General features: G+C 40.5%; 2 protein-coding genes across 2 annotated transcripts in view; one reads left to right on the forward strand and one right to left on the reverse strand.

Annotated features, from left to right (window-relative positions):
* LOC115263783 (neurotrimin) overlaps nt 1–12,167 on the forward strand; it is an 866,784-nt gene that overhangs the window by 239,994 nt on the left and 614,623 nt on the right. The window lies entirely within an intron of this gene.
* Nucleotides 6,357–9,147, reverse strand: LOC115254423 (uncharacterized). Its single transcript, XM_062845543.1, has 4 exons — nt 9,103–9,147; nt 8,916–9,040; nt 6,752–7,401; nt 6,357–6,559 (listed from the first exon to the last, which is right to left on the reverse strand). The coding sequence occupies exons 1-4, from the start codon at nt 9,145–9,147 to the stop codon at nt 6,426–6,428; spliced, it is 954 nt and encodes a 317-aa protein (XP_062701527.1). The 3' UTR covers nt 6,357–6,425.

The raw sequence follows: 12,167 nt of genomic DNA on the forward strand, positions 1-12,167 counted from the left end.
TAATATGTACCTTCATCGGTTAATGAGATGTGCCCTACCTTAGGCGTTGCTTTGCATCAATTAAATGAGTCAATTTATATTCACACTTTCGTTGCGTGCCTTATTTTTCATACTACAAACTACTGCTGAGCCATTAACTCAACTGAGCTAGACCGTTGTGCAGCAAACCGAGGAAAATCCCGTAATACGGTATATCATTTCCATTCTCCAGCTGATGGTTGTGCGTGTACTGCGTGGCACTGCAGCAAAAGTTAAATGTTTATTCGGTGCCAACATTTACCAAATTTTAGGCCATGCCTGGCCTTGTGAATCGCAAGGTTTAGCACCCAGCAGCACTTATTAAATAAAAATGATAATTGTTATTATTCCTTTTCCGCTCGGGTCGCTTTCCGGCGGAAAATTCAAACTGTAAACCAACAGAATGGGCCCTCTCGAAATGGAGAAAACTGAGGCGTATTTTCTTGCCTCGAACCAACGCGCACACTACAGACGTCGACCTCGCCCGGCGACGACCGGAGGTCAAATATAAACACCAGTCCCGGGGGTAAATTATACCACTTAGCGAAAAAAATGGTGTCAACGGAAAATTGAACAACAACCCCGAAGAAAAATGTCTTTTAAAACAAAACAAAAAATAAAAGCCGGGAGAAATGCTGCCGTAGAACTGGGATTGCCCCGTCGCGTCGTCATCTACGTAGTGATCGTAATCCGTCGTAAATCTTCGCATAATCCTATACATTTTTTGTCGACACTCTCCCTCCAGACAAAGTTGGATTCTCCTATTTTCTTGCTTCGTGGAAGTGAAATCGTCGTTCGTCGCTGCTGCTTTCCTTGAATGGTTTTATTTCCGTTTCGATGGCCCTTACTTCACCCACATTACAACATAGGTGTGGTTGTGGGTTGATGTAGAAGGGAGTCACTGATGTAAGCACAGTATTGACCACACCACGTCCTTCCTAAAGACGCCACTGTGCATACCAATGAAGCAGACTAAGCTTCTGAAAAATGGACCAACGATTGAGTGCAATGCCTGCAGCCATGTTGGATGATCTGCGTGGTTTTGAATTATGTAGAACGCTGAAACGGAGATAAAACGTTTTCCGTGCTGCTTGTCTATCCATTATGTCGAACTTTTGAACTGATGATTAGGCGACTGCGTGAAAAGGTCTACAAGGGGCGAGAGAGGATCCGGAATTAATTTAGGAACATCACCACACAACGAACATTTATTGTTCAATTGTTGTTCACCATGTCATTCCGGATAGCACAAATGATTTTGTGCTCCAACGGCTTTCAATTTTATTCCCAGTTCCAATTACTAGCTATAAACATTTGCTTGCGGGGCATATTAACGAACAGGTGCGGAAGCTAAACAAAAGCCACTGTCGTCGTAACTGTTTTCCCATTAGTGTGTCGACAATTTAAAAATGAATAAATAATGGCGTTACAACAATAATGCACACTTCAGCTGCTGGTACATGCCATCACCCATTATCTCCCATACAAGATAAATTTGGTTGTATTAAATAGCAACGGAGTACAGCATCCCTCCAACAGCTAACAGCAGCAATAAAACACCTCACCCATCCCGTCCTGGGCGACCTGCCGCACGTGACGGGATATAGAATTTAAATGAGTTTTGGTAAATTTAAGTTAATCTTGTAATCAATCTCGTGACAGCAATTTAATAGCCACAAACATTGAAATTGTTTGTTCTCATGATGTAGATTGATATTTGGCTAATCACTTTCCAATCCTCTATCTACACCTTCTGTGTGGCTTAAAAAGCTGTTGAGGATGATGCTCTTAGGCAGTGAAAGTTTGACAATAATTGAAATTTTGACACCGTGCATCGCCTTGACCTTTGCAGTACTACGACTTGTGTCCTGGTTCAAGACACTTAAAGCAAACATCCGATGGCTCCGGTGGGAGGCCTATTTGCTTGCCCTTATCTCGGTCTTCAGCGCGGCTTTTGCAGTGGCGAGCACCACCCGCCGTTCGTTTCGCTCTTCCTCAGATCGCGCTCGCTGCATCCGCTGCCTAGTCCGTGTCTAAACGAAGTAGGTTTCGCTCACGGTGGAGCGCTCCCCTAAACACTCCTTCGTCGAAGTATAATGTCTTCCACTGCAGTAAACAACCAGGTGATCGCTGTGAGTGTAGCTATCGTCTACTCTCCAGTTCGAATTACTAGTTAGGCCAGGACTATAAAAAGTAACGTCAATAATCGACTCCGCACCTTTCCGACTAAAGATACCCTTGGTACCGCCATTAGTCAGGTCGACATCTAGTATTGCCAGTGTCTCTAGCAGGATCTGACCTCGATGGTTCATGAAACGGCTTCCCCATTCCACGGTCCAGGCATTGAAGTCACCCGCTATTACCTCCGGGTTTCGCCATGTAAGCAAGGTCGTCACGAGTCTCACATGATATTTCTTGGCATCGTCCATCGATTTGCGAAGTCGCAAAAGGTCCGTTTTCAGGCCCTTACTTTTGTTGGACTTCGTGGACGCAAAGTCGATGATCTTTCCAAGCTGCTGCTCAGCCACCTAGATCGCGGACAGCCCATCTCGCTTTTGGTTGATGGCCGTCATCAACAACGCTCCGTCCAATATCTCCACCGGCAGGCTAGCCCCCGCTTCTTCTACCTACCTACCTCCTCGCTTCTCCTTAACGGAAACCTCGCCAACCCACTCCTTACGAAGAGTGCCTCGCAACTACCACTTCCTCGTACGTTTTGATTTTTGTTGTTTGAATTTTTCATCATTAATCCCACGAGCAGCACGGGAAAAGCGGTCCAACACGCCAGAGCCCTGCATCAACGCGGAAAGGGGCGAAATACGGTGGGGAGTGCCCAGGAACCCCACAGGCTCTGTTAATGATCGAGCATCTTTTTCGCCCCCTCAATCACTCATTCCTTGCCACCAGGGATGCCATATATACAGTTTTATCTGTATTATACAGATTTTGGAGCACCCGAACAGATTTTGTTTTATATGAAATACAAATTTTTGAGCAAGAGCGGCCATTATATTTTTGTATGGGATACAGATTTTTCTCCCAAATTTTGTATGGGATACAACTTTTCGAAAATAGCGATACATGACGTGAGTTTTGCCGGGGCCCGTGGCGTAGTTGGTCACACGTTCGCTTCATATGCGGATGGTCATGGGTTTGATTCTCAGCCCCGGCACTTGCAATTTTTCGTCAGTTGCTTTTCCCCCGAGAGCAACTGACACTGACCCTCTTCTGAGCCCCATGGCTCAAACGGACCCGGATACCTGGACATCGGCGAACTGCTACTCATAATGGACCTCCCAATCGGACTGGAAAGGAACAACGGCCATCCATCATCATCCTTGTGCTCATCATTCTACTAGGTATAAAGTAGAAAAAGTGAAAGCAGCAGAAAGGCAGCCAGTTCGATAAAGTAGAATAGAATCTAGGCGCTGTACAAAATGTAAGTGCAGCTGTCAATTGAAATTGCTCACGTAGTACCCCAGTGGACAATAGAGCTGTAAATTAGGTTAAGTGATTAAGAATAAAAAAAAATGACGCGAGTTTCGACTGGAAATTTGTTGAATATTTTAACTGGCTTTCTCAGTCTGGAGAAAATTCAAAACGACTAGTTTTGTATTGCCCGACGTTTCGGCCTTGTTTATTTGGCCTTTTTCAAGGGTAAACTAAAATAGGGTACAATTTTGGTGTTATAACATAGAACAGAAAACATAACATAAAACTACATCTGCACTGTCTGTCGTTCTTCGTTACATTTATATATGCCGCAATTTTCATGTTGGGCTTCTTGTATGACTGGATTTTGTAAATGACAGTTATTAGGGACATTTAACATTTTTTACCATATTCAAAAACTTATGAAAAAACTATTTGATTTTGTTTGGGGACACTGGACTGGACATACCTATTACACTAGTTTACAGAATTTTTGAACTCGGTAAGCTGATGATCGTTTTTGGTGTAGAATCATGCCCTGAGTTCTGCAGGGAAGAGTTTGAAATCGTCGTCGGGATGCGGCCCAGACAGTATTCCACCGCTCGTACTTAAACGTTGTTTGGATACACTAGCCACACCTTTTGCAGTGGTATTCAACCTATCCTTGGCTACCGGTGTTTTCCCGAGCTGCTGGAAAGAATCTTATGTCTTTCCAGTTTTTAAAAAAGGTTGCAGGCGGATGGTTTCAAACTATCGTGGTATAGCTGCACTTTGTTCTATTTCGAAGTTTTCGAGGTGATCGTACTGCGTGATTTAGTACATAACTATGCGCATTACATTTCTCCAGACCAACACGGGTTTATGGCCAAACGCTCAACGACAACCAATTTAGCGGTGAAAGCCGTTCTTGATCAGACAAATTGAAGACGGTCACCAAATTGACGCTATATACACCGACCTTTCCGCTGCGATTGATAAAATGAATCATCAAATCGCAATAGCAAAATTCGACAAACTTGGCATGAGCAACCAAATGCTGATTTGGCTCCATTCGTACTTGACTGGTCGCAGTATGTCCGTCAAACTTGGGGACCTTGTTTCGTCACCATTTGCGGTTAGTTCCGGTGTACCCCAAGGCAGCCATCTTGGGTCGTTCTTATTCTTACTGTACATGAATGACGTTAATTTTGTTTGTTGAAGTATTTTCTGAATGGTGCCGCCTCAATCGCATGTCTCTGAACGTATCAAAATGCGCAGTCATTTCGTTCAGCCGCAAATATTCACCTTTGCAATTTGGCTATACTCTGTTTGGTACGAAGCTACAACGTGAAACGACTATCAAGGACCTGGGAGTTATGATCGATTCTAAGTTGACGTTTAAGGATCACATCGCATACGTTGTCTCCAAAGCCTCATAGCAGCTAGGATTTTTGTTTCGTTTTGCCAAAAAATTCTAAGACGTCTACTGTTTAAAATCTCTGTATTGTTCTCTCGTGCGTCCCATTTTGGAGTATTCGTCTATTGTCTGGTGTCCTTACTACCAGAACAGAATTCAGCGGATTGAGGCAGTCCAACACAAATTTATCCGATTTGCTCTTCGTCACCTTAGATGGAATGATCCGCTTAACTTACCTAACTACAGTAGCCGCTGCAAGCTGATCAATTTGGAGTTACTGGAGGCAAGACGCAACGTTTCGAAGTGCTGCTTTGTATGAGACCTCTTACAAGGTAACATCGACTGTTCCAGGTTGCTTAGCTGTCTTGATATCAACTTACGTGGCCATAACTTACGCTCACACTCGTTTCTTGTAATTCCGTTTTCTTCTACCAACTACGGTTTGAACGAGCCTATGCGTAGCATGTGCCGCGTTCTAAATCTGTACTATCGTGCATTCGATTTTAATATGTCACGCGTTACAAATAAGTGTAATTTTCGTCGAATGTTGTGTTAAATTTAGTTATTTTAGCTTGATAAATAATAAGTTTAGTGTATATGTTTCGTCTAGACCGGTCATTGGGGTAAACATTTTACCTGTTGACTTTGAATAATTAAATAAAGACTAAAACGCGAAGGGAAAAAATTACAGTAGAGCGGAAATTTTTTCGACTTTCCATACAAGGTTGATGATTTGAAATCGATTTTTGTTCCATTTTTAAGCAAAGTCGCTTAATTCACATATCTCATTCGCCATAATCAATGCTCCGATTGAGCTGAATTTTTTACTGTAACTCGCCTACATATGATATGTCAAATAAACGTTGAGAAAGAATTTTTGAATTGTTTTTTTTTCTTATTGAATCAAGATGGAAAAGTTTAGCAATGTGTGCGTCGACATGGCCCGATAAAATAAAATTCCGTGAATTTCACAATCGCTCGATTGACACTTGGAAACCCTTAAAGTTTTTCTCTGTTATGTTTGTATCGAAATAGTCAAATCCTTCCCAACTAAGCTGAAATATATGGCCAAGTTTCAGGCAATTTGGCTGACAAAAACCCCTCATGACAAAGAGAACAAACCTGTCGATAATACCCATTGTCACCCTATGTTAATTTTAATTTAAATTTTATTTGTCAGTGTATTTGTAGTTTTATGAAATGATCATTGTTCGTTTGTTATGGTAAATAATCTGTTGTAAATGAGTAAAAATGTGTAGAATGAAATGTATCGCAAATGTAGTTAGTTATACTCAATTTTAAGCAGTCTGTGCAACACACAGTTGAAGACGTTCAATAAATAAATAAATTCATGCCAATATTTGACCTATATATAATTCATCTATCGATTCGGCTCTATAGCGATTGCTAGACCCACTTTTAAGCTGCGTGGAAAGAATGTAATCTGTACATCACTTTTACGACGCGACTGATGTGCAGCGAAAATGTTGTGATATCACAAGAATTTTTTTGCTGTGTAGAGCTTTCGTGTAGTTGGATAAAGTTTTTGGCTTTATCGTACTTTAGACTTGTTCCAAAACTAATGGTGTGTGTTGTGTGTACTATTTTTAAGTTGTTCTCTGCGAGAGTTGGTTGTTTTAATTGTGTGCAATATGCCAGCGTAGGCAGTATTGAGTCCATCTACGTCGGTGCGGAAATTAATAGTACCGTAAACTGGGGTTTAGTTAATCAGTGGGGTGAACCTGATCACTCAACTATCCGCGGATATAGACTTTCAAGGAAGCAACAATTATATTTGAACCATTCGCATGCCAATGACGTAACATTAAAATGGAATGGTAACTTCCTTGAAAGTCGGTATCCGTGGGTAATTGAGTGATCAGGTTCACCCCACTGATCAACTACACCCCAGGTTACGGTATGTGTTTTGTATATGGCACATTTCCAATATTGGTAGAGCGGTGGATCGGAAAGTGCGATCTACTATTTTTGTACCGTCGAGGTTAAACGTGTGGTTGTGTTCAATCATATGCTGTGTGAGAGCTGTTTTTGCTGGTGTGATGTTTGTTGGTGTATTTACAATTTTGTTTACATCTGAGTTGTGTCCGCTCATTCGTTTTTTGAGTTGGTTTGTAGTCATTCCTATATAGACTCCTTCGCAGTTGTTGCAAGGAGTACTATAAACAACGTTATGTTGATCATTTGGGGGAACTGGATCTTTGATCGGTTTTAGCAGAGATTTGGTTGTTTTAATGTTCCTGGTGGCTATTTCTACCTGGTTGTAATCTTTTTTCAGGATGTTGGAGATGGTGCGAATCAAGGTCGGAATGTTTGGCAACGATCGGTAGAGAACTTCTGTGGCTTGGTGCTGATGATCTTGTTGTGAGCTGTTCGTTTGGTGCTGTTCTGTGGTGGATTTGTGGTGCTTGGTTGCGGTTGCATTGGCGGTGAAATTGAAGGCGATATCTCCAGTGGCGGAGGTGGCGGGGACGGCAGGGATGGTAGTAGCTGTGTTGACGTTGGGGTGCTTTGCGGTAGTGCTGGTGGCGGTGGTCCTGGGGATAACAGTGGTGGAGGAGGTCTTTGGCTAGTGGGTGGTGGAGGCGCATTGTTGCTGGTAATGCGGTTCATCATTCTATTTATGAGCGAGGAGGAATAGGTAGTCGTTTCTCCTCAGATTTTGGAAGATTTTATTCTTCTGTTGTTCGATCTGTCCATCCGTGGTTAGCTGGAGAACGCGTTTCATGAAGTTCATCGCTACGTTTATTTTCATGGCTGTTGGGTGGAATGAGTGGTACCTAGTTGAGTAGGCCGCCGGATGATGTGGGTTTGGAGCAGAGATGCCAGATTATTTTTACCAAAAATCTGTATCAATACAGATTTTTCTGTATCGTCGTATTTGAGGGTGTAGTAGCACCGAGAGTCCTAGATTTCAATAGAATCTAATAGAGTAAAGTGGGGCAAAAGTTCGAGTGGGGCAAGAGTTTCTTTTGAAGTTTTTGAGCTTAATTCAAATGATATCTTTCGGGTGTCAAGGTTGTTCGAAGCATTTTTGAAAAAGAGTCTTTCACTCCAAAAATTTTGAAAATTGATCAATATTTCGAAAATTTATGACAAAATGTTGGTTTTTGATCAAAAAATTGTAATATGCGGTGGTCTTTCCAAGGCATGGAATGGAATTGTAATGAAATCGAATCCGATATTTTATTTTGGGGCGTAACTAGGTATATTTTGAAGATGCTTTAGCATGTATAACTTTTTGCAAAAAAGATTTGAAAATCATATTTTACACATAGTGGGGCAAAAGTTCGAATTGTGGGGCAAGAGTTCGAGTCATGTGGCAACTTTAGGTAAAACCCTGAAATTCTGCAAAATGTACATACTATCTCTAAAAATGATGGAATCAGTGAGAAAATTCGATCAAAATTGAAAAAAAAGTTGTTTTATCTGAATTTGGCGGAAAACTACTAATTTTTGGTGTAGTAAATTTAACCCTGATTTGGGTAAAATTAAGATCGAACTTTAAAGTGTATTCCAGTTCTAACATCAAATATTAATTGGTTTTAGGTATTCTACTTACTAAAGTGTGGAAATAGTGTGCTACGTTTAGCGAAATACCACAAATACTAGATTCGAACTTTTGCCCCAGTGGTGGGGCAAGAGTTCGAATTAGACACACACATACAAAAAGTGTTGTAACTCAAAATTGAAAAGACATTTAGCGTAACTTTGTTCAGCAAAATTTTAGTATTCATTTATTTATATCTGCTTGGATTTCTTGAAAAAAATTGAATTTTCAACTAGGGTCGAACTTTTGCCCCACCTTACTCTATTTATTTTTCTTAAACATGTGTGAAAATGGACAAATTTACATAATTTCTTCAAAGTTTAAGCAGTAATTTATAAAGTTTTCATTAAATTTATTGAAAATAACTTCAAATTTAATGCTTTCTGGAGAAATCTGTATCACATTTTAAAAATCTGTACTCTGTATCTTGTCTGTATATAAGGTCAAAAATCTGTATAATACAGAAAAATCTGTATATCTGGCATCTCTGGTTTGGAGTACCACTTGGTTGTTACGGACTGATCGTTGTGTCGAATCACGATCGTATGTAGGAGGGTGCCATCCTTTTCCATCTCGATGGTGAACTGCAGGTGGTTGTTATATTGGTTGAACGCTTCCAGTGTGTTCTGCAGTTCAGGTTTTGGTAGGACGAGAAAAAGATCGTCCACGTATTTTTCAGGACGCGAACGTTGAATTTCAACTTCTTGATCACTGATTCCAGCAGGTCCTCCATGACGTAGTCAGCTAGGATTGAAGATAGGGGGGTTTGTTGGTAGAATTTGGCTCTAAAGCAAAAATAGTGAAGGAATTTTTAAAAAATATTGGACCGGGCCTTCACAGTTTATGACCAAAGTTTGAATGGAGAACTTGGGGTGATCATTTATGCGTTTTCAGTATTAAGGTTTGTTTCGTTATTGTCTAACGCAGTGATTCCCAAAGTGGGCGAAATCGCCTCTTGGTGTGCAAAAATCATATCCAAGGGGGCAAACTAGTTCACTTGGTTTTTATACAAGGATAGTACATACAAGCTGTGCTAATATTTATTTGAAAAAAAAAAAACATCGTGAGAATCGGTTTAAAATTGACTGAGTTATAGCAAAAAAACAACCCGTTCAAAAACAGAATCGGATATAATAGCAGTTAAAAATCAAACAAACAAGAAAGAGAGAGAGGAATGTTTATGTTGATACGTTACATGTAAAATTTCCATTTCAGTCTTCTGAAAAAAAATCTCGCCTAGGGGGGCGAAAAAATATTTCTTCAGCTCCAAGGGGGCGATACCTGCGACAAATTTGGGAAGCACTGGTCTAACGCCTTAGTCTAATGCACATATCAATTGAACACCTCAAGTTCTCCATACAAACTTCGGTCATAAGCGGTGAAGGCCCGATACAATATTTTTCAAAAATTATTTCACTAATGACAGACATTTCTAGGGTCCCAAACCCCTGTTCTTTTTTTCTCATCCCATAACAAAATTTAGTGTTTAACGGTGTTATGATTGATGATTTTTTATTGATGTTAACCTTTTATCATTAACAATGATGGAGTTTATGATTGATCAAAAAAAAAAACATTGCATTAGACCACAGATCTCCTTCTCAAATTTGATATCAAATTGATCTTTATTATAAAGATCGGAAGACAGAAACTTTGCAATCTACTAACCACAAATGAATCAAATGGTGTGATAGTATTGTACGTGCAGTTGAAACCCGGAATTTTCGACTAGCGAAGTTGGATTTTTCTCCAAATCCGTGCGTCGGACCTAACTTCGGAAGTGGTGTGCTGTATAGTGGACCAGGTTTGCTATACAGCGCACCACTTCCGAAATTAGGTCGGACGCACGGATTTGGAGAAAAATTTAACTTCGCTAGTCGAAAACTCCGATTTTCAACTAAATTGAGAATATTTTCACATCATCTTGTCCAGCCACCTCTGCAAAGAATACCCATTTCTTCTCACTTCGTGGTGGTTGATCTTAGCAATATTGCAGGATCTACACAATCATCACACAACCGTGTCCTCCATCCCCCATCAACAAGAAACTTTTTCGTTTGGTTACACAGCCAAAGTCCTCTCTCATCACTGAATACAACTTTTCCAAGCCCACATTTGGTTGTATATTTTTTCCCTCATTGCAACTCCTCGGCACTATCCCATAAAAACGCGGAAAAAACTTTTTTTGTTTTCAGACACTCTCGTGCCCCACTCAATGCCATCCCAATGTCCCCTTTGTGCGGTTGTCATCTACTTTACCAGTGGGCAGACACAAATCAGGATCTAGGGGAAAAAAGTTTTCCCGGTTCCGTTCTCACGCCATGAGATAAAAAATTTGTTCGGAAAAGCCAAATAAACAACTAGTTTCTAGTGAGCCAGCTACACTTCATTTTCGCCGGCCACCAACCACACAACACACCCACTTATACTCACAAAATCGAACAACATGGGGAAAAACCAGGCTCCGGTGCTACGAAAGTCGAAAGAGAACTTCATTTGTGAGGTGACTTTTATGTTTAGCCTTCCAGCAGCTACAGCAGTGCTATGGATATGTAACGGGAATGTGTGTGGAATGCCAGAGGGGAAAATACGAAGAAAACGAAAGTGGTTGAGTGGAAGAGGAAATTCCAGAACATGAGTCCCGAAAAGTTTTCTCGGCCGTGTGGTTGACTGCATAATCTGCCCACGGTGAGGGGAGGGTTTTCAGATAAAACAAAATTCCAAAGACACCTTGTCAAGTTTGTAATCAAAAAGCTTTGTGGTTTCTTCATGACAGATGGATAAAACTTGCCAACATGATGAGGGGTTGCCTTTTAAAGAACCAGAGGGCTGATTGTTTTTAATACATTTTTGAAAATTATTTGTTCTAGAACATGTTTGTCTTATGCATACACGACAACATATGCTAAGGGACCTCCTTTTTAAAAATCAATAAATTATCAAACCATTATGAAGAAACTTATTGAATGCTCCTTTAAAATAAATAAAAAAAATCATGACTACATGGTTCACGAATATAACTCAAAGTCCCACAAAAAATTCATTCAAAAAGGTCTCCATTTCCTAAGAATAAACGAGAACATATCTTTTCACCTCCGCGATAAAGGTTGTTTCATCGTGCTGTCTGAACCACATTTTTCATCATTCACATTTCACTCCTCCTACGTGGCATTGTAGCTACAGTGAGGCAAACTTTGTGTGTGTGGCATTTGATGCTGACTGACTATCAAGCGCGTTTCAATAGGCCAATGATAGCCCAAATTTATCATTCGCGGGAAATTGAGATACGACTCCGTATTTCTTTTGGTGACGCAGAGAAATACCTCTTCTATTCACGGGACAAGAAAATATTGAATGGGCTTCATCTTTCTGCGTAAAGATTATCTGCGGAAGTAGGGCAAGCGTCGTCGGATGAACATACAGGGGATGGCCAAAATGTTTGGGATAGGCAACTTTATTTTTCTCTCACAAAAAAGTTCAACGTGCTTCAACTTTTCATAGAGTGCATCAAAAAATCTCAATTTTTGACTGTTTATCAACCTGTTATATGTGCATCATTGGTACAAATTTGGGCACGATTTAATAATTTTTCGCGAAGTTATAACCGTTCGGGTAAAACACTATTTTTCAGACAACTCATTTTTGAGCTGTCATATCTCGGAAACCAGTGAACCGAATTGAATGAAATTTTGAACGTACACTAACGGTATACAAATGCTTCACAAACTATTAAAACATAGATACTTTTTGAAC

The sequence above is a fragment of the Aedes albopictus genome, chromosome 1 (assembly GCF_035046485.1).
Source record: "Aedes albopictus strain Foshan chromosome 1, AalbF5, whole genome shotgun sequence".
NCBI lineage: Eukaryota > Metazoa > Arthropoda > Insecta > Diptera > Culicidae > Aedes > Aedes albopictus.

Bases quoted from the DNA above. Each gene is read 5' to 3' on its own strand.
- LOC115254423 (XM_062845543.1), bottom strand. From the start codon at position 9,147: ATGGAGGACCTGCTGGAATCAGTGATCAAGAAGTTGAAATTCAAC. The intron at 7,402-8,915 runs GTACTCCAAACC...TGTTATCCCCAG, and splicing joins CAGTCCGTAACAACCAAGTG to GACCACCGCCACCAGCACTA. The intron at 6,560-6,751 runs GTAGTTGATCAG...ACTAAACCCCAG, and splicing joins CACATACCGTAACCTGGGGT to TTTACGGTACTATTAATTTC.